General features: G+C 37.7%; 2 protein-coding genes across 2 annotated transcripts; one reads left to right on the top strand and one right to left on the bottom strand.

The window, feature by feature from the left end:
* Positions 1 to 12,688: 12,688 nt before the first annotated feature.
* Positions 12,689 to 17,318, top strand: LOC107764451 (uncharacterized). Its single transcript, XM_016583013.2, has 5 exons — positions 12,689 to 12,825; positions 16,059 to 16,202; positions 16,291 to 16,400; positions 16,723 to 16,865; positions 16,996 to 17,318. Exons 2-5 carry the CDS (start codon positions 16,061 to 16,063, stop codon positions 17,036 to 17,038), a joined length of 438 nt encoding a protein of 145 aa, XP_016438499.1. The 5' UTR covers positions 12,689 to 12,825; positions 16,059 to 16,060; the 3' UTR covers positions 17,039 to 17,318.
* Positions 17,319 to 17,869: 551 nt separating this feature from the next.
* On the bottom strand, positions 17,870 to 21,315 carry LOC107764458 (galactoside 2-alpha-L-fucosyltransferase-like). Its single transcript, XM_016583023.2, has 2 exons — positions 20,795 to 21,315; positions 17,870 to 19,512 (listed from the first exon to the last, which is right to left on the bottom strand). Exons 1-2 carry the CDS (start codon positions 21,051 to 21,053, stop codon positions 18,044 to 18,046), a joined length of 1,728 nt encoding a protein of 575 aa, XP_016438509.2. The 5' UTR covers positions 21,054 to 21,315; the 3' UTR covers positions 17,870 to 18,043.
* Between the last annotated feature and the right edge of the window lie 1,984 nt (positions 21,316 to 23,299).

The raw sequence follows: 23,299 nt of genomic DNA, 5'->3' as shown, positions 1-23,299 counted from the left end.
TATTTACTTGAAAGAATTATATTTGAAAGATATTTACTTGAAAGAATTACATTCGAAAGATATTTACTTGAAAGAATTATATTCGAAAGATATTTACTTGAAAGAATTATATTCGAAAATATATTTATTGAAAAGGATTATATTCTAGAATTTTTTTTTTGAATAACTTAGATAAAAGATGTATATTCTGAAGGACCTGATTAATTGGATGTACTTGTGTTTATTACTCGTTTGAGCAATATTTATGGTGTTCCTGTTACCTTGATGTTGCTATTATTGCTATTTATTTTCTATTATTTTTTCATGCTATATTGCACAGGTTATTAGACTAGTGAGTGTCTTGACTGTACCTCGTCTCTACTCCATTGAGGTAAGTCTTGATACTTACTGGGTACCGACCGTGGTGTACTCATACTACACTGCTGCACATTTTTGTGCAGAACCAGGTATTGGAGATATCGGACTTGAGCAGAGTTAAAGTGGGATCGTAAGGATTCAAGGTAGAGCTGCTTGGTCGTCGCAGTCCCTTGGAGTCTTTTCATTTCATTGTACTGTTAATTTTTAATCAAACAGTGTTGTATATTCGATCCTCGTGATTATTCCATGTATTCAGTTAGAGTTCGTGACTCAGTACCACCAGTCTTGGGAGGTTGTACATTCATATTTGTTCCGCTGTTAGTTTTGGTTATTTATTTAATTAAAAAAAAAGGCTTCAAAATGTGATAGAAATCGACTTACCTAGTCTTAGAGACTAGGTGCCATCATGACGCATGTGGTGGGATTTTGGGTCGTGAAAATGAATTTTGAAACCATCAAAGTCACTCATCAAGTGAGTGCAATTGTGCATTTAATGGCTACTAAGTTGGAGAATCCCGGTGCTTTCATGATTCCGTGTACAACTGGAAGTGCCGAGTTTGCTAAAGCTCTTTGTGATCTTGGGGCAAGTATCAGTTTTATGCCCTATTCGGTTTTCAAGACTTTGGGAATTGGGCAACCAAGACCTACCTCTATGAGATTGCAAATGGACGTTCATACTATGAAGAGGTATTTTGGTGTAATTGAAGATGTTTTGGTTCATGTTGATAAATTTATTCTTCCGATAGATTTTGTCATTCTAGACTGTGAGGTTGATTATTAAGTGCCGATTATTCTTGGAAGACCTTTACTTGCTACGGAGAAGTCTCTTTGTGATGTTGAAGTCGAAGAACTTACATTCCGGGTTGGTGATGAAAAAGTAATATTCCATGTGTGTAAGTCCATGCGGCAACCAAATAGCAATGAGGTGTGTTCTTTTGTGGACTTGGCGACCGATGTTATTATTGATGAAACAAGTACTACAATCAATGTTGGTGATATGTTATAGGCCGTCTTGCTCAACTTTGATGATGATGATATGGATGGCTTAATGAAATGTGTGAACTCTTTGCAAGGAATGGGGTCGTACAACTATGCACCCCAGAAATTGTCATTGGATCTTGAAAATAGGACAACTCCTCCTACAAAACCTTCTATTTAAGAGCCTCCTACATTGGAGTTGAAGCCATTGCCTCCACATCTTCAGAATGAATTTCTTGATCCTTGTTCTACTTTACCGGTTATTCTTTCCTCTTGTTTGACTAACGTGCAGGTAGATTCCACATTGGCGGTGCTACAAAAGAGGAAGAAGGCTATTGGGTGGACCTTGGCGAATATTCGGGGGATAAGCCCCGCCTTTTGCATGCATAAGATCTAATTGGAGGATGGCATCAAACCATCTATTAAACATCAAATGAGACTCAATGAGGCTATACAAAAAGTTATCAAAAAGGAGATTATCAAGTGGTTAGATGCCGGGGTTGTCTACCCCATATCCGATACTTCGTAGACTTCTCCAGTTCAATGTGTCCCAAAGAAAGGGGGCATGACAGTGGTCACTAATGACAAGAATGAGTTGATTCCTACAAGAATGGTGACCGGTTGGAGGTGTGTATGGACTATCACAAGCTCAACAAAGTCACAAGGAAGGATCACTTTCCACTTCCTTTCTAAGATCAAATTCTCGATAGATTGGACGGCTGTGCTTTCTATTGCTTTCTTGATGGGTATTCGGCTACAACCAAATTATTATTTCTCCGGAAGATCAAGAGAAAATAACCTTTACATGTACTTATGGTACTTTCGTGTTCAAGCGGATGCCATTTGGTTTGTGAAATGCACCGACGACTTTTCAAAGGTGTATGATGGTTATTTTTAGAGACATGGTGGAGGACTACCTTGACATTTTCATGGATGACTTCTCGGTGGTTGGAGATTCTTTTGGGATTGTCTTGCAAATTTGGACAAGGTGTTAGCTAGATGTGAAGAAATATTTGGTGCTCAATTGGGAGAAATGTCATTTCATGGTTAAGGAAGGCATTGTCCTTGGACACAAAATCTCAAAGAATGGAATTGAAGTTTACAAGGAAAGATTGAGGTGATTTCTAAACTTCCACCTCTAACTTCGGTAAAGGTTGTGCGGAGTTTCTTAGGCCACGCGGGGTTTTACCGGAGTTTCATCAAAGATTTCTCTAAGGTGGTGAACCCGTTGTGCAAGCTTCTTGAGAAGGATGCTAAGTTTAACTTCAATGATGATTGCATAAGAGCTTTTGAATTGTAAAAGTTCAAGTTGATAACTACTCCCATCATCACCGCTCCAAATTGGAGTGTGCTCATGTGTGATGCAAGTAATGTAGCAGTTGGGGCTATTTTGGGGAAACACATCAACAAGATTTTTCATCCAGTCTACTATGGTAGTAAGACCATGAATAGTGCCCAAGTTAACTATACCATTACAGAGAAAGAGATCCTTGCTATTGTGTTTGCAATTGAGAAGTTCCGCCCGTACTTGATGGGTGAAAAAGTCATTGTCCACACGGATCATGCGGCGCTTTGTTATCTTATGAGCAAAAAGGATTCCAAAGCTCGGTTGATGATATGGTTGCTCTTGTTGCAAGAGTTTGATAATGAAATCCAAGATAGAAAAGGTAGTAAAAACCAAGTGGCGGATCACTTGTCTCATTTGGAGGAGGAGGGGAGGCCGCATGATGGCCTTGAAATCAATGACTCCTTCCCCGATGAGCAACTCTTGGATATCTCAATGAAAGAGGTGCCATGATTCGCGTGTGGAATCATCCCGGATGAGTTCTCTTCAAGCCAAAGGAAGAAGCTCAAACGGGATTGTCAAGATTCTTATTGGGATGAACCATACCTCTTCTGAATTTGTGTGTATGGGGTGATTAGAATATGTGTACCAGAAGAAGAGCAAGGTGAAATTCTTGGGGCTTGTCATTCTTCGCCATATGGTGGTCATCACGGTGGAGCGAGAATGGCAACCAAAGTGCTTAGTTGTGATTTCTATTAGCCCACTCTTTACAAGGATGCAAGTGAGTTAGTAAAAAGATGTGATGAATATCAACGAGCCAGTGGAATCTCAAAGAAAAATGAAATGTCTCTCACAACCATTTTGGAGATTGATATTTTTTATGTGTGGGGTATTGACTTCATGGGACCTTTTGTGAGTTCTTGTGGAAACACCTATATTCTGGTCATAATGGATTATGTGTCCAAATGGGTTGAGGCTGTTGCTTTACCCAACAATGAGGCGAGAAGTGTGGTGGCTCTCTTGAAGAAGAATATTTTCACAAGGTTTGGTATTCCACGTGCAGTTATAAGCGATGGGGGGTCACATTTTTGCAACAAGGTTTTCGACACTTTACTTAAGAACTATGGTGTTACTCTCAAAGTCATGACTCCCTATCACCCATAAGCTAGTGGGCAAGTGGAAGTCTCTAACTGGGAGATAAAGAGTATCTTGTCCAAAATTGAGAATGCTAATCGGACGAATTGGTCCAAGAAGCTTGATGATGAATTATAGGCTTATCGGACGGCCTACAAACACCTATCAGGATGTCGCCATACCGGTTGGTGTTCGGAAAAGCTTGTCATCTTCCGGTGGAACTAGAGCACAAGGCCATGTAGGCTCTAAAGAAGTTGAATCTTGATTGGGACGTAGCTGCTAACTTGAGGGTTGCACACTTGAATGAATTGGATGAGTTCCGGTATCATGCTCATACAAGTTCGTCCTTGTACAAAGAAAAGATAAAATATCTTCATGACAAATACATTTGGAACAAAGAGTTCAAGGTGAGCGATCCCGGGAAGCTAAAATCTAAATGGAATGGTCCTTTTGAAATTGTGGGTGTGATACCTTTTGGTACATTATACTTGAAGAACAAAAATAATGAAGTATTCTGAGTCAATGGTCATCGAGTGAAGCACTACTTGGGAAAATTTGGAGATAGCCACGTCGCGACGGTCATTCATTTCACTTGAGGGTATTCTGTGCCATGCTGCGATGTTAAATCATGCGCTTCTTAGGAGGCAACCCATGTTTCTTTTCCTTTTTATTTTGTAGTTAGTTTTATTCTTACTCTAACTTGATTTGCAGTGTGCTACAAGGGTGAGTGTGACTTACATGAATTGTGGACAAAATATGACTAAGTGTTTTAAGGGATGCAGACCGCATTTGAATTATGTGGACCGCACATTTGTTAGTGCTATAGAAAAAGAGCATTGTGGAAGCACATTTAGCTTGCGGTCTGCACAATCGAGATGTTGAAAACATCAACTCTTTGAAGTTTTAGCATGTCAGTGCGGAGGTCAATTTGCGACCGCACATGAAATCTGCGGCCGCACATGAAAATATGTGGACCGTAGATGAAAAGCGGAGATGAGGTTCCCAAGTAATAGAGTGCGGGACCGCACATGAAAATGTATGGCATCACTCGCCATTCTTCCCCTTAGCGAACCATTGGTATAAATAGAGGAACAGGGCAAAAATTACACTTTTCACTCTCTAAACTAAAAATTGTGCTCTGTTGAATTTTCTTGGAAATTTCATTTGTCCACACCCACAACCACTTTGATCGTTCACTCATTACACTCAATTCATCTGGTATGCTTCAATTTCACGTTACTCTTTATTTTAGCTTAATTTGTAGATTTTTAGTTCTTTTTAGGCTATTTGTTATTCGAGTTCCATTGCGTGTCCATGTGGGGTAAATCTGAACTGGGTTAACTTGATACATGCTCTATGGGGACTGGGTTAGTGAAATTTTATGATTTTATAATGTTTCCATGTCTAATTGTGCGAGAATTTGAATAACCTAGGTAGAAAAGTTTGGTCTGTACATAATTTTCAAAATCTGCGGTCGCACTTGAATTTGTGCGGCCCATAGATGTTGAATTTAGATCAACTTAGTAAAGAAAGGATCTACGGCCGCAAGTTAAAATGTGTGGACCGCAGAATTCCAATCGTGGCCGCAGAACAACCCATCTTTTGTCATCAGAGAGTACTTACTTTGAGATTCCAATGTGCGGCCGCAAGTCTATTTGTGCGGACCGCAGAAATCCTCTCGCGGCTGCAATTAGGTCATTTCTCTGTCATCAGAGAGTTGGCAATTTTGGGATTTATAGGTGCGGCCTCAACTCAAATTGTGCAGACCGCACTTCACTTCTGCGGCCATACAACAAAAATGTGCGGTCCGCGATTCCCCATCTGCGGCGGCAAGTGAAATTGTGTGGACCACAGATCACTTTCCCTGCAAGAATGATTTAACAACACACCCCCACTGTGTCCTCTAGTTTATCCTTTACTTGTATGTATCCTGTGTATGTTTGAACATTGAATTGCAACTAACAATCACCTCTGCTTGATATAGACAATGGTTCGATCAAGAGGATGAGGCAACATTTCAAAAGGGAGAGGCGAATCTTCTCGGGGTCGAGGCAAAAATGCCTTAACCTTTGGCCAGCCAAAGATAATAACAAAGAAAGCAACAACCGACAGAGGGAGAGGTGCGGACCTCTCTGAGACTAGCTCATATATCCAGTCTAGAGGAGTGTCAGAGGGAAACCCAGCCTCTGTTCAGGAGCAGCCACCATACAGTCGAGGCCGCAAGGGAGATACCAGCTCAGGGATGAGCCGTACTCATCTCATAGCACTTCTGAGGGATCTGAGAGTGCTAGTCAAGCTTCTGAGCCATCGGCTACACCAGTTCCCGAGGCACAGGTTTCTACATCAGTTCATGATATCCCCGATGATGGCATAGAGGGAGATGCTACAGTTGTCGGCCTTGAAAGATCAAAGAAGAAAGAGGTTTGGGAGGAGAGCTTTGTCAGCCTGGCCGCCTTTACCAGCTTCCATATGTGGTGGCCAGTGAGGTCGCTAACTCTTGAGCGATAATTTCTGTTAAATGATTTGGAGAGCTACAACACAACTATTTTGAGACAGTTCAGGGCACGCAGGGGGTGGATGTGGTTCACCCAGAGTGTAGTGGATGCCATAGAATACCTCATCCGTGAATTTTATGCCAATGTGGCTCATATAAAAAAGGGGACGAAAGTGACCAAAGTACGTAACCTCAAGGTGGGGTTTGATCAGCATACACTCAACACGTACTTGTGCTTTGAGGATATTGAACCAAAAGCCTATCTAGATAAATGCGCATGAGGGGACGAAGTCTGACCTTAGTTAGATGAGATTCTAGCACCACCAGGGCCACCACCACCATGGATTGCTGTCGGGGTTCCCATTCAGTGAAACACTCTGAGTTTTGAGGTAAAGGGGTGGCAGACATTTGTGTGAAGCAGGTTGGATCCGTGCCAGAATGAAACTCACATTCCTATTCCTTGAGCAGTTCTTGTGGCATCTATTATGGTCGGGTACCCAATTAATGTGGGTGTTGTGATGTCGACCAATATCTTAGTGATCCCATGACAGGATGAATCGTCCTACCTGTATCTCAACACTATTACAGAATATCTCACTGATGCAAAGGTAAAGCCGAAGAAGCCTTTTACTTGGTACTCACTGATGGATGCGAGCAACCCGAAGAAGCAAGTTCAACCTCCTACCATCACAGGCTAGTCTGATGAGCCAGCAGTGGTAGCTCCTGAGACAGTTGATGTTCCATCCACTTTGGCTGAGCCTTCCTCTAGTGCCGCAGCTATGCCTCCGCCATTGTCCACAACTACTACCACTGCCCCAGAGTTGCTCAAAAGCCTATGCCCACTGCCCCACTATCTACACTGCGAGTCTCTCAGACATTGGCGAGTCTCAACAATTGGATGTAGATAGCTACTATAAAGCTGTCTAACTTGTCCAGTAATGTTACAGTGCAGTCCACCTCACAGGCACCTCAGGTTCCCTCGACCATTGATGAGACACTAAATAAGATCTTGGAGAACTAGAAGACAATTATGAGCACCTTGGTACAACACAGGTCGGTGATTGAAGAACTGGGAAAGGAAGTAAAGAAGATGAGGAAGTCTCAGGCTAGCAAGAAGTCATTAGATAAGCTCCGGAGAGAGGTGAACAGAATTTCTACAGCCGGAGACCTTCCCTTTGACATGTTGTTTGACCCACACTAGTCTACCCCAAATCCTTCAACCTCATCTGCATCGGTAGTACCAGCTGGCTAGACTGAAGAGCCAGACCTTGCTGCCGACACTGCTGAGGCAATGCATCATATGTTCGCCAACCCAGCCACACCTAGAGTTGAGGATGATGAGATCAGTTGGCTGATCCAGAGGGCGATGACATTGTTGGGGACACAAAAATATCCAAGGAGCCATAGGGAGTTTTCTTCACCCTTTCCTCTTTTACTCTTATTTTGCTAAGCATTGGGGATAATACTTACTTTTATTCGGGGGGGGGGGGGTGGAGTTTATTTGATACATTTGGTACATTTTGATACATTTGGCCTTTAATAATTTGATGATACTTTTTCTTTTTCTTACTTGTATTTAACTATCTTCTCTCTCTCTCTCTCACTATGTACATTCATTCTATCTTTAGTAGTTTTGCTCACTAGATTCTTTATCTTTATTTTTGTTTATTAGCTTCTTTAGTAGATAATAAGCCTTTGGTTTTCTTAACGCCACAGTTCTTTCCAAAGGTAGTTGTTGTGTGAACCAGGTGACTTGTCCCAACGATGGATGGCGTGACAACCTTCTTAAGGGAATGAGTTTGTTTTGTGTTTAGGTAATAATAGTAGTAGTAATGTACAAAATGACCTAATTAAGTCATGCTCGAAGAGTCAACTATGCTTCAATTGGCATCAACACACTTAACTACGTGCTTATGGTTAGAGACAAGGTTTTTAAAAGAAATAGCTCTAGTTAGTGACTTTGTGACTCTTGAGTTGACTTTGGTAATCATCAAGTGGTTTAATTGGACCATGGTGATCTTTAAACTTGAATGTGGTCATTGTAGGCTCTCGAATCTATACTCCTTTACAATCTAGTTGTGTGAGGAGTGAGATGAATTGTTGTTAGTACAAGTATCCGCGTGAAGGGTCTAGAACTTTTCCCGAATCTGTTTCAAGATGAAATCCTAAGCTTTGCTTGGTTTGAGAAGTGATTGTAGGCTCTCCTTGGCCCGTTTGTGTTTTCTATTTCCAACCAATATCTTTATCCCTAGTCAACCCCTTTGAGCCTCTAGTCTTTCTCATTTGATAACAATGTTATAAGTTTTTACCCGTTTTGTCGTGACCCTCTCTTGGCACCCGAACTTTCCTTAACACTATTGTGAAATAAATGCCTTAAAACATAATTTTGGGGGAGAGATGAGGAATTTGAAAAAGGTATCAGGGCACAAAAAGAGGAAAAAAATGATCTCTATGAAAGAGAAGGCGAGAAAAGAAAAGAACAAAAAGAAAAATGCAAAAAAAAAAGTAAATAAGTGGAAGGGTTGAGGGATTCAAAAAGAGGTAATGATCCCAAGCATTGAGAAATCAAAAAGGGAGAAAAAGAATGAAATGAACAAGAAAGAGTGATGTTAAGTTTCTCTAGTCCCCAATGAAAAGAAAGTGCCTCTAAGAATTGGCAATTTGTGAGCCGAGAAATGAAAGTGTGGAGTGCTTAAGGAAAGGTGTAACCACTTACCCATATGGTATCCTATCCTAATCCAAAAGCCTTCATTACATCCCGAATAAGTCCTACTTGATTTCAAACCAAGTAATCTTACATTAGTGGCGATCTACATGAGGTGCAAGCCTACGGTACTTGAAGCCATACTTGTGACATTCTCTTGTGAGAGATGAGTGAGCATTTCATAAATCTTTGGATTAAGTGCTAATTTCTTAAATGAGGTTGGCAAATGGAAAGTAGAGCAGGAAGAGTTTGGAGTCCACCATGGCCTACATGATAGAACAAGAGTCCTTGATGAGTAAAGTCAATTCTTGAATCTTAAATGTCACATTAGAACTATATGTGCATGAATATTTGACTTGTCGCCTTGTTGATAGTACATGAGTAGTGTGGATAATTATTGGTCCCAACTAATCTGTGAATGGATCACCTTTGACTCGCTGAAATGACCCTTAACTTTAGGAGATGGGAACTAATTTATTTGCTTGAGGACAAGCAAAGACTTAACTTTGGGGGAGTTGATAAGTGGAGATTTTGACTACTTATTAACACCTTTTTGCTTTTATTTTAGTCGGAAAGTATTGATTTACATTCCGAAACTAATGAAATCGTGCAAATTGCAGGAATGTTAGAAGTTTGGTCTCCCATGATGAAATCTAACTCAAAAAAGAGTATTCCGAAGCACAAGGCATTAAAGGGCGCATAGGCAAAGAAGTGTGATCCGTAGAAGGATTTATGCGGCCGCAGAAGAAATTACAGACCGCGGAATTTCATTTGCGGCCGCAAACCAATCAACAAAACACAATAGGATTTTGACCAATGTGCAAACCGTAGATGAATTGTGCGGCCGCAGAACAGGGCTTTCACTCACAAAAATTCAAAGTTCAGAGAATATGCAAAAAGACCAAATCCTGACGCGATGCTGAAGTGCGGACCGCACAAGAATTGTGAGGCCGCAGAAGTTGCTTCGCAGCCGTAATCCAGAAATATGCAGCTGCAAAACCCACTCTCCTGCCAACTGAAGAAATCTACGCACCGCACATGGAATTGTGCGGCCGCAGAACCTCCCGAGAGGTATTTTGTCAGCGAATTTTGGGCCACTATAAATAGACGAGTTTCACAATTTTAGGTTAAGTTTGGAAGTTTAAAGCTACTGTAGCCGTTACCTTTTTCCATTTGAGGAAGCTTTCCAAGACTTGTGCCTTACACCCTTGATGTTATATCCTCAAGGAAGTATGCCAAAACTTGGGGCTATGGAGTGGTGCAAGTCTAAGGTGTTGTACTGTGTGTGACAAATTGATAACAAGTATTTTGTGCCTGTTATTTTCCACTTGACAGAGGGTTTGATTCGAATTTACAATATCAATGTCAGTTTGTATGATGATGGTAAACTAGAAGAGCTGGTACAATCCCTCACACTCATGATGCCTAGGATTTTGATGAAAACTCGCTAGTGACTTAGTCCAAGATGTGCTTACGAAGAAATGATCCTGGGAGCGTATTATGGATGTACCATCATGTGACGACCCGATCGGTCATCTTGTGTATTGTAGTCTCGTTCCTATGTTTATTGATTATTCTATGTTTATTTGTGGCTACGTGACCTGCCAGGGTAGTTGGTTTGGTTCCGGGGATGTTTTGGAATAAATTGGGATACTTAGTCCCAAGGTTGGAAGCTTAGGTTGCAAGAGTTGACCGGATATTGACTTTAGTGTAAACGACTATGGAATGAAGTTTTGATGGTTTCAATAGCTTCATATGATGGGCGTATGTCCGGATTTGAATTTGGATATCCGTAAGTCGTTTTTGGCTTGAATTGGCAAAAGTTGGGAAGTTGAAGGTTTGGAAGGTTGAGAAGTTTGACCGAGAGTTGACTTTATTGATACCGGGCTCAAATTTAGTTTCGGAAGTTGTAATAGGTCCATTATGTCATTTATGACTTATGTGCAAATTTTGAGGTCAATCGGAGTTGGATCGATATGTTTCGACATTAGTTTTAAAAGTTGGAAGTTCAATAGTTCTGTAGGCTTGAATTGGAGCGCGATTCGTAATTTTGATGTTGTTTGATGTGATTTGACGCTTTGACTAAGTTCGTATCATTTTTAGGACTTGTTGGTATGTTTGGATGGGGTCCCCGGGGCCTCGGGTGTATTTCGGATCAAGTTCGAACTCACTTTGGACTTTGTTGCTGATATTTGTGCTTCTGGTTTCCTTTTTCGCGATCGCAAGAAGAGGGACGCAATCGCGTAGAGTCTTTTCTGATAACTGGGTGTCGATTTGATGTCAGAATTGGATAATTTTGATATGATTGGACTCCTAAGTGAATGAATGTTTGAATTTTGTGAATTTTGTCGGGTAAGCATTTGATGAGAAGATTGGACAGCCTAGTACACTTACAAGGAGCATAATAGAGTGTGATGGATATGCTAGCAAACGAAGGAGCAAAGAAGCAGATTTTTGAAAATTAAAAAACTTTGATAGTTCCTCCGGTGTTGCTAATGAAGCTTTTTGAGCAGACATTCTAGAAATTATGATTTAAAAGACAAACAATAATCTGTAACAGTTCTGTAATTTAGTAAAACTAATATACTACCCTGGAGCTCTAATGCTCACTCAGTTAGTTTTGTTCCTAGCAATTAGCTAGTATGTGTGTATATACAGTCAAACCTCTTTATAACAATATTGTTTGTTCCGAATATTTTTGAATGTTATAGCGAAATATTGTTATAGAGAACATATATTATAACATAACATAAAAATTAATTCCGAAAAAATTTGAATTTATAGTAAAATATTATTATATATGGATGTTATTATTGAGAGGTCAGACAATATGTATATGACTTTCTTCCTTCGTCATGTGTACATTATGACCATCAATGCCGGGTAAATTGAGATGTCTCAACTTAATGTCATAGGTTACAACCAATGAGTGATATCACGATAAGTACCTCCTTTAGGAATGATATAGAAAAGCCGCCATTTAAAAATGGAATAAACCATTATCCCGTAAAGGCATATATAATTTCTAGATAAACGTGATCTTCTTAGTTACTATGGTCCTCAAAAAATACTTAAGTTACACTAATATAACCTTCTTAATCCTTTTTACATATTCAATCTTTAGCACACATGACCTATAACTCCTCCTCTTGTATATTTGGTATTCATGGCCCGAAATCATGAGCCAACTTAGTCAATAAGCTTTAACATAGCATGTGTACTTGAAAATAAATATGATATTACTTTTGTACCACACTCCATGTGGGATAATATTTCTCGAAATAAAATAACAAAAAAAGATGCCCTTTTCCACAACTTTTCTCCAAAGTTAATCCCTTAAGAAAGAAATTTCAAAAATAAAAATAAAAATTTATCCAAATTTATTTAGTATAAAACCATGCACATATTTAATATTATATCTCGTACATCCCATATTCCCATATTTAACCCAATGACTCAAATATTACAATAAAAAAATATCCACTAAATAATTCCATGATCGAGATATTCCCAATTTGCCAAGAATATAAATTGAATTATAAAAGATTGGAGCGTCAAAGTGAAATTAGATCCAATTTTTAGGAAATCATATTACTATTATCCATTAGAATAATTTATGATTAACTTAGTTGGAATAAAAAAACTCACATTATAATCTCATCTTGTTCACAAACCGTACCACTCCTAGCATTTTTCTTTTGGTTTTAGGTAAAATATTTATTTTTTAAAAAAAGGCTAAAGGGGCAATTTTGTAATATTGGAGAGAAGAAATCCTTGCTTCATCTTCGTTTGCAAAGATAGATATTCCTCGCAGGCTGCCTCGCAACTTGTAAAACCCTTTGAAACGATCAAATTCTTAATCAAATTCTTAAGGTAAATTTCTCAGTGCTCAAAATCTCATAGCAGCTTTTAACTCATAGTACTACTTTCCAGGATCTCATCTGATTTCTTTAGAAATTTTTGGTCTTCCATTGATTGAATAATAGTAGAAAATCCCTCATGCTGAATGTTGTGCCCTCTAAGTTTAATTTTTTTGAATTTTATATCTGGGTATGATTTTATTTGTGAAAATTTTGCTGGTGATTTTCTCGTTAGTTGGTCCATTAATATTTTTTATTGTGACCTTTCTCAAAAAAAAAAAAAAAGTAGTCCCTTTTTTTTTGGGCTTTGACTTGATGGGAGCGGCACCCTTTGTACTGTACGGAGAGATGATGGATTTAGCCTATTTCGTTATATAGACTTAGCTAAGACAAAATACTAACTACTTAAGTTGGGATTGGAAATAGTTGCTATTGTTGTCATACTTATATTAAGTTTGTTGTTTTAAAGGACCCTTTATTTTTGTTAGAGACTTAGTGTCTTTTGTAATATTCGAAAATGTTGAGTTTGTCCCACATCAGTTGTGGGATGAGAATTTGGTCTCCTTGTATGGCCTTAAACAATCCTCCGCTTATCAGCTACCTTTGGAGTTGAGTTAGGCCCAAGGTTCATTTCTTATCATGTTACCAGTGCTAGGCCCACGCCCATCCGAAATCTTGGTTTACCCGATGTTGGGTCCCCATATTTTTATTATTCACGTACGGAGGAGAAGCCAGAACCCGCGGTAAGGTGGTGTGAGCGGTTGGCGTTGGCTGGTACGAGAAGAGGTAGAGGGCGGCCTAAGAAGTATTGGGAAGAGGTATCAGGCAGGACATGGCGTGGCTTCAGATTTCCGAGGACATGGCCCTTGATAGGAAGGTGTGGAGGTTGAGCATTAGGGTTGTAGGTTAGGAGGCAGTTGAGCATTTTTCTACATCGTTCCGGGTGAGAGACTAGTCAGAAAGGGTTTTGTCTTAGACTGCTAGTGGTTAATGTTGTGGTCATACTAGTCTTCCGTTTTTCATAGTACCGGGCCTTATCTACTTGTTATTGTTATTGTTTTTCATCTATTTTCTGGTCTTTATGTTGCTGTTATTATTTTTGTGATTTCTGTTGATGGTACTGATTTATTGTCTCTGTTTATCTTCTTTAACCGAGGGTCTTTTGGAAATAGCCTCCCTACTCCCGGGAGTAGGGGTAAAGTCTGTGTACTCACTACCCTCCCAAGACTCCACTTGTGGGATTACGCTGGGTTGTTGTTGTTGTTGTTGTTGTTGCTCCAGTTGGCTGGCCTTGGTGTGCGGAGGGTGTTGAGTTTGTCCCACATCAGTTGCAAGATGGGAATTTGATCTCTTTATATGGTGTAGAGCGGAATGGATACAAAAGATTCATATAGTGACCAAACTAATTCAGAATTAAGTGACCAAATTTGAGGCTTAGTTGATTGATAGATATTATACTATAGGCCTTCCATATGTACTTCCATTTCTCTGTTTTTTGTTGGCGTTCAAAAGATAACCCTCTACTAGTACCGGGGGAGTGGGGGGAATGACGTATGCCCGTGGTATCCCGATACATAGGAGTAACACAAGTTGATAACTTCAAATTACTGACTATCAGGTAAGCTAACTTGGGTTAGCTTATGAAAATATAGATTATGGTAACATTAGAAGAAGCATCTCATCTTGTTATATGTCTTTCTTCGTTTAGTTGAGATTGGGTTGGTGTTCAGTGTACACTAATTTGCATCATTTATTTACCCGATCAGTAATACAATCATCAAACATTTAAGTTCTGCAAGATGACACCATGATATCATCCGATCAAGGCTTGGGAACTTAGTGTGCTAGTCCGAAGTCAAAATAGAAAGAGTTGGAAACCACCAACTTAGTGTGCTAGTCAAAAGTCAAAATGGGGAAGTTAAAAGAGTTGGAAGACAACAACTTTCTGTGCTTGAAAATGCAGGAGTAAAAAGAGTTGGAAGCCAACAGTTATATTGTTTTTTTTTTTTTGGGACTGATAGAAAACCTTCCAGTACGAGTTAACTTGACCAAAGCTAATATTGTTTCTCATTCCCTCTTGGTTAGTAAATCAGACGTAGTTGAACCTGAGCTTGTGTCACTCAGATGCAGTGCAGATCTTCCTTTATGCATGATGTTAGAGATTGATGCATCAAAAAGGCAGTATCAGAAGGTGGTTGCAGGATTTAAAGGGTCATTCAAGGGGTGGAGTAGAGCTTCTGTCTCAGAAACCTTGATGACTTGATTTCTTCTAGTTATTTGTATAGATAGAGTTTGAGGAGCACCTAAGGGTGTGGCTTAATGATCAATAAAGTATGTGCAAATCTTGGAGGCAAGGGTTAAAATATCAGCAGGGACAAAAACAATAGGTGTCCCGTCTACCTAAGTCTTGGTGAGCAGAGTAATCTGTTACCTGTGCTGGTAGAAAGTAGCAGGTACTCGATGGAATAGTCGAGGTACCCGAGCTCGGGCACCACCATTATCAAAAGACAAAAAACATAGGAAGCTTGAGGAAGATATGAAATTGGCAGTCAAAAAGAAATAATATGATATTATTTGAATGGTGTGTTAATTTGGTATTTATTGAGTTGTGCTGTTCAGTTCACTTTGGATTGCTTGGTGAAAACTTGGATGTATATTGATGTTTACTATCAATGCATTAATGTGCTTTAGTCTCCCGCAAACTTTGTTCAATAGATCCAGAAGTTCTTATTGCTAATACATTAAAATACAAATATGTAATCTGGAAAATATGTTCTCATGGAACTCCTTTTTACAAGATCGATTGAACAAGATGTCATGCAATACAAATTAGATTTTCTTTGTCTATGATAATTTCCATATTATCTGTATGTCACACAATTCACTTTTGCAACACTAGCAGATGAATGCTTTTCTATCTAAATTTCATTTGCCACAATTATTTTGTTTCCTCTCTCTCTGTAAATGCTGCTTATTTCTGTACCATGGAAGATCATATACACACTGTCATGACGTTCTGATATCAATTATTCTGCTCTGCTGACCATTTCTATCATTTTATCTTCCCGTTTTCTTGATTTAGAGTTAAGACATTCTTCTCCTATTTCAAGTACATCCATCGCACTATTGCTCTTACTCAAACTAATTGGTTTTCCTTAATTGAGCATGCATTCAAGTGCAAAATCTGAGTTGTATCCTGTGATTGAGATATCATTCTTCATTACTTTGTTTTGAAACTTTTAACAGTTATGGGAAAGGACTCCAAGGCTAAGGATTCTGGGGCCAAGGGAAAGGGTAAACAGGCTGCTGGTGGAAGTGAGGATGGTGCTTCAAAAGGAAAAGGAAAAGGCGGCAAAGGAGATGGCCTTGGAACCTGCACATATGTTAAAGGTATCTTCTTATATTTTAAGAAGGCCAATGGGTATCTTGTTGTGTTTAGGTGTTATTATTACATAAATTTTTGGCTTTGACCTTTCAGCAAGGCATATCTTATGTGAGAAGCAATCGAAGATTAATGAAGCTTACAAGAAACTACAGGAAGGCTGGTTGGACAGTGGAGATAAAGTTCCACCAGCTGAGTTTGCCAAGGTAGATTTAACAATCTCACCGTATGTATCTACGTCTGTTATTCACCGCGCTAATTCTGAAAGTGAAAATATACAAGGATGTGGAAGAAGGTTGTAGAGTCAGTATTTTGTCTAGGCATAACAGTCTAAATACAATTAATATATTGCCAAGAGAAGCAGTGAGCTCCTTTCTTTCTGCCCCGTAAAAATGTAGAACATTATTTCAAACAATTCTGTAGGCAAGAGTCTAACACCCAGTGATCCTTCTAAAGTTATTTTTCCTTTTTCTTTTATCTAGCTTGAGACTAAAGTTTAAGCGTCGTTGGTTGATTGATTGAATATAGGTTGCTGCAGCTTACTCAGAATGCCCCTCAGGAAAGAAAGGCGGGGATCTAGGATGGTTTCCACGTGGCAAGATGGCAGGCCCATTTCAGGAAGTTGCCTTCAATACCCCTGTTGGAGTTACCAGTGCACCTTTTAAATCAACGTGAGACTCCAGCTTTGTTTGTTTGTTTGTTTCTTTCTTTCTTTTTTTCTTTGTTAGGCAGATTGATTGTGACTCAAAAGTCAAACCAGCTGACTGTTTTTTATTGACTCCTTTCTTTCTTAAACTGCAGACATGGATACCATATCATTTTAAGTGAAGGGAGGAAAAATTGAGATGTCTGCGCATTCATGTACGAGCAGATGGAGGGGCCATTGGCAGAGAAACTCTTTTATTTGGTCATCTGATGCTGCAGTGACTATGTACTAGTTAAGATAATAAGACCAAACTGGTGTGGTTTACAAGTGTAATGCTAAACAAGTAGACATACCAAGATGATTGGATCAAAGTTTCTTACCGGCTCGTGTGTGTGTGTCAATATGGTTATTTTGAAGTCTATTATCTCATCTTCATTGAACTGACACATTATGAGAAAAAAGCGTTTGTAGCACTTGATCGATTAATCGCCTTACCCTGAGTAACTTGGTATTATCACCCCTCAAAGTAAAGGGTTGGGGATTTTATTCCGTGAAAATTGGATGTAAATGGTCGAAGATTAATGATTATACTTGAATAAATTGCTACAGTTGAGGTACCTTTTTGGTCTAATTAACTGAAAGTATTGACGATCCTTAATTGTCGAGTTGGGTAAATTTGTAAAATATCCAGAATTTTCATTCAAGGGGGGTAAAGTTCTCGAGAAACCGACAACCAGAACAGAAATAAGATTTTGCGTCTCGTATTTGGTACCAAAGTTTGTAAAACTCCACCGATGCCGTTTTACTCGAGAGAGATGCACAGATAGCCACTTTGAGGACTCCTTTTTGGACCCCTATTTAAGGCATAACCGAAGTTCATAAATTTTTGTAATATTTTAGCTGCTTAAAAATCAATTTCAGGCTCGATTTTTGTCCTATAATGGTGCAGAACTAAGAACTTGAAGATGCTATCAAGCAATTTATATACTTTTTCAAGTAGAAAGAATTGCAAAATATCATTCTGCGCACTCTTTGGATGTGCTAACAAGATTTTCGGTGAAAACAAAAAATGCAAACCTGAGACCAAGATTTGATCAACTCTTGGCCAGCTTTCATTTCTCCAGGGAGAAAAATGCAACTTGAAAGAAAACAACCTTTCTGACTCAACTTTACAGAAGTGAATACAGCTAACAGCCTACATTGTTATAATTCACCATTTTGGTCAAATAGCTTTAAACCCCAGCTCACATCCTCGCAGTGCCTCACATGAGAAACAATTTTACTCGTATCTGTTCCAGTTTTCTTTTTGCAATCATAGTAAGGTGGGGCGTGGAAACACGGCTCCAATGATGCAGCTCGAACACAAGGCGGATTATGGGCTGTCTTGTTCTCAGGCTTGTATAGGATCCAAGGCTTCAAACCTCCAAGACCATGAGCCACATATCCGAAAGTCGACCATGCACTTGTAACCAATTTGTCAGTTAAACTCAGTAGATACATTTCTGCCAACGCCTTTCTATCATGCATAAGCTTCTCAGTTTGTTGATGTTTCTCCTGACTCGGCTGGTAAACGCCAACGATCTCTCCTGTCACAGTGGGATGCTCCCAGTACATGTTTCGGAACTCTTCAAAATATCCAGGGCTTAGAGAAGTTATCAGGACGGCTATCGTCTTCTGCTTCCCGGATGGGTTAACTATAGGCTCCCCCCGGTTAATTCGTGGCAGCAGATTCTCCTTCGTTGTACAAGCGAAGATCTGATCCAGAAAATACTTAAAAGGACCAACACCTGTATCAAAGACTCTAATTTGAATTCCTAGTTTTTCATCTGCTTGGGCTAAATAAGCTTGATAATACCTCATAACAAGCCCCCATACAGAATTTGTGGGATGGAAAAGGTATCTACTCAGAAAGTGGAATATGGTTTCTTTTTCCGGAAAAAGATTATTTAACTCTCGCTCGAATGATGGGATCAAGAAAAGAAAAGGCACAAAATAATTATCGGTCCTCATGACTAGCCAAGGGATTTTCTGGATAAAACTTTGATCCTCGTCACAGAAAAATAATTTATCTTGATCATCATAATCATGAGCTAAATGAAGGTAGATGAAGGGAGGCACTATTGAGCCAGATGAATTGCCGACGATATCATTCTTCACCATATAACCATAGCAATGAGGAGATTTCTGATCAAAGGTGCTAAACTTACTGATTATAGGGAAATCTGGAGGAAGTAACCAAGAAACGTCCGGAAATGGTTCACAGAAGAGATCAGGCATATTAACTCCAGGATCAACAAGTAGGACTCGATTTGTAAGCAGAGCATATAGGAAAGCAGAAGCTAAGGTTAGTATCCTATTTCCTAAACCACTATAGGATATCCAAACTAAGTAATTACAATCTGCAGAACCTCTGTATTGACCAGATTTGATAAGCTCGACACTTCTGTTGTATAATTCTGTATGAGGTCCACATCGCTTATGGAGAGCCTCATAGTTCCGTAACCTTGAGATGAGGTAAGAAGAAGGCCTCTGGCGCAGTTCTTTATGATATAAGACTGACCCATGTCTACTCAGACAAGATCTTTCATCAAATCCAGAAGGAAGAAGGCCACCGAGCAGTTTATGTTTCTGCACCGTGACTGGCCGATGACTACCATCTTCTGAAACTGTGGCTGAAAAAAACAAAAAAGAAATTAAACAAGAAAAGAAACTTATTACATATTTTAAGGAAGCCACGCTCCAAAAGGCACAAAACATCTATCATCTTATCAGTAACACAGTCACGATCACAACCATTTTCTAGCTATTATATCCACAATCAAACTATAAGAGCAAGCATACAAGCAAAACATTATATAAACAAAGCAGAGAGAGAGAGAGAGAGAGAGAGAGAGAGAGAGAGAGAGAGAGAGAGAGAGAGAGAGAGAGAGAGAGAGAGAGAATACAAAAATTGAAAGTATAAATATGATTTTTCCAGATTTTCTCTCCTCCTTTGGCAGAGAGCCCCATACAAGAAAAATTTAAATGACTGAAACTGATTATTCTGCCGCCAACCTTGGTTCTCAGCTTTAGCTTTATTCTACCGATTAAATCTTCAAAAGAATTGGGGCCTTTTAACTTTCCTCACACTATTAAGAGTGTGTACATGTGAAGCCAGATATGCTAGGCTAATCCAAACTAACAAACGAGAATAAATAAGCACAAAGTCAAATCTAAGATCCTGGGCTCACCTAATTGCTGTATTTTGTTTCAATCTACAGAAGGCACTCGAAGCCATTTACACCCCAACCTAACATCGTAGCGGAAAAAGAGAATGTACTCAGTCTTTCTCTTGTTATTGAAACTGGATTCACTAGTGGAACAGCAAATGAATCAGCTCTGAGCCAAACAACAATAGTGCAATTTGCAACTATACTAAGATGCAACTGTAGCACAGAAGGATATAAAAATCAAAAGCACATATAGAGGCTGCAGATCTTTGTACTACTAATACCAATCCTACAAAGGTTCAGCTCTGTTGATAATCTGCTTCATGGACTTATGTGAATTTCTTTCTTAATTTCATTCACGCTTTTCAGACCAACAAATTATTAGTGCTAACGAACAATTCCGACTGAAGTTATTTGGGGTGCAAAGCACTTTATACACTAATATGTGGTTCTCAAACCAAAATCTTTTACTCCATTACTGCCAGTAGTAAACCCAAACAACACTTCACCGGAGTACATCGTAATGCTTGTGCAGTCCAGGATTTTAAATCAGTTGGTGTAGTCAGACATTGATTCAAATAGTGTCATCTGACACTGCAACACCAAGACATTTTATTACTGTATATGTTACTCCTATATTTTACACAATATTCTAAAAATTATATACTTACACACCACATTAATGCAGAGTAAACCTTACTAAAAAGTCGTATAAAAAAGCTAAAGAATGGGGAAATGGAAGTACCATTTGGAGGTATAACATCAAAGAGTCTAGCTTCAGCCAAAATCCTGAGGCTGCTATCAGAAGGCAAGTCCCCGAGTAAAACAGAGGCCGAGAATATAACCGTCAAAACCATCAAACAAATAAAGACAAATCCCATAAATTTCATGGGATTCAAACCCCATCTCGCCTCTGAAACCATATTAGAAATAGGGTTATTCTCCCGATCTAATGACACTGACTCATGTGCCTCATCACTGAAGCTTTTCTTCAACCTCTTCATTTATTAATCAGAGACGGTGGATAATTATAAATTTAGAATGAATTTCTTTTCTCCAAAAAAAAAAAAAAAGAAGGGTGGAGTAATTAAGGAAACTGGGAATTGTGAACACTAGGTGGATGTAACCAAAAATCCACCACTTTAATTTCGGTTTATATGCACATGCAAAAAAAAAAAACTTATACTACTCATATATACTCTTATATATATATATAGAGAGAGTGTGCGTGTGTGTGTGTGTATTAACTTTGATTGAATTGAATGAGCGTAAATCATGGGAATTCGCAATTAGAGAGAGGAACCGAACGTAAGTGGAGAGTGAAGAAACGGTTGGAAACTTGGAGGAGTGCGTATGGGAGTTTGTTGCCGCGCCTGCGCAACGGTGGGACCTTGTTTTCTTTTGACTGGTTGCGTCATTCAATATTGAGCAAAAAATAGTACAACAATAACAACTAGAGTATACATGGACCTTACTTCAAACCCGGTGGGCAACCGAAAAAATATATAAATTTTATATATTTTTGTATATATATACATTATGTATATTATATATAAAAATTATACAGATTTTACACACTTTTTTGACTATCATATGTAAATAATTTCTGACGCGGGCTAAAAGTGATAATGCACTCTCTTTTTTCACAAATGAATACTTACATCATCAATGCAGTCCACCCTAAATAAAAAATTATTAGTAGTACTTTATTTTTATATAACATTAGTGTTAGAACCAGTGGCGAAACCAATAAATTCAATAAGGAGTTTAGTTTTTAAAAAGTAATATTTTACCTTATACATAGTATAATTATTGGGCGAAGGGTATTCAGTTGACCGCCCTTGGGCCAACATATCTTCTCCCCCGGTTAGAACTCGCGTGATGCGTTTGACAGAATATTAATATTTTTACAATTATGATCTAATATATCATATTATTTTTAATAAATATTATTTATTATTTTATTATTCAATGTAGTGTGTAGAAATATAACAAAATCTATACAAAATCAAAGAATGCACATTATATAGTAATCAAATAAATTATTTATTCTTTATTTATTTTTTATTAAATTAGCAAGTACTTAACACTATACATTTACTTATGTGACTTTTTGTCAATTGATTTAATATTTTGATACTACTTCTCTTTTAATATAACATAGATATATATTTTCTTGCTCTAAAAATATTTATCTTTTTTAAACTTATGTTATACTGTTCAAAATTCTTCAATTGTCTAAATTTATCAATAATTATTTTGAGTGATATTTATTTATCTTTTTAGTTTTTAATTAATTCAAAATATAAATATCATAAAATCATCGTTATCCCCTTCTTTTCATACTTTTTTATTGTAATATTTGATTAGTTTTCCCATTTTGTAGTTTACTAAAAATTTAAATAATTTAATATTTTTTTTACTAAATTATAATTTTGAATTTATCAAAAGTATAAAGACATAAGCCTTTTTTATTTTTTTTAAAATTACTAATATTTTTAATAATTATTAATTTATATTATATATATAATATGCTTATCTTATGTATAATATCCTAATAGTATCTTTATATTTTTGTACTTTCATTATGAAATTATGAATTCTATTTCGTAACTAAAATTTCCAATATGATTAGTATATACGTTTTTACGCTATCGCTTGATTTTTTTTTTAGTATTCTTCCTTTATAACTATTTATTTATTATGATTTTAGTTATATGTATATGTACGACTTTTCTTATCATAATTCTAATTATAAGTCTTATATTTTTATATTTTCTCACAAATTTATATGTTATTTCTTTTTTTGTTCCTTGCTTATCTAACTGTATTATCCATTACTTAATATTATTAAATTGTCATATGAATTTTAAATAAATTATCAGTTTAATATAATACAATGAATATAATTTTGTATTAGTCTTGAATTTAACTTGACTTTATGCTGTATGACTTTTTTATAATTATTTCTATATTTAAATTTATCAATAATATTTTCGAGTATTATTTATTTACTTAATTTTATCAAATAAATTTAAAGTGTGGATAGAATCACATTATATCTATTCTCCTCTTTATACATTATTTTTTGTTCTACAATATTTTAACTTTTTTATTTAGTGTTTATCTATTTTACGAATTTTATTGTATTATTTTTCTAAATGGATGGTTTTGAATTAGTTCAAAGTTTAAACGAAGAAGTTCTTTTATTATATGTCATAAATCTACTAATAATTATAATAGTTATTAT

Source organism: Nicotiana tabacum, chromosome 24 (assembly GCF_000715075.1).
Source record: "Nicotiana tabacum cultivar K326 chromosome 24, ASM71507v2, whole genome shotgun sequence".
Lineage (NCBI taxonomy): Eukaryota > Viridiplantae > Streptophyta > Magnoliopsida > Solanales > Solanaceae > Nicotiana > Nicotiana tabacum.
This window is presented reverse-complemented; position numbering and strand designations above follow the sequence as displayed.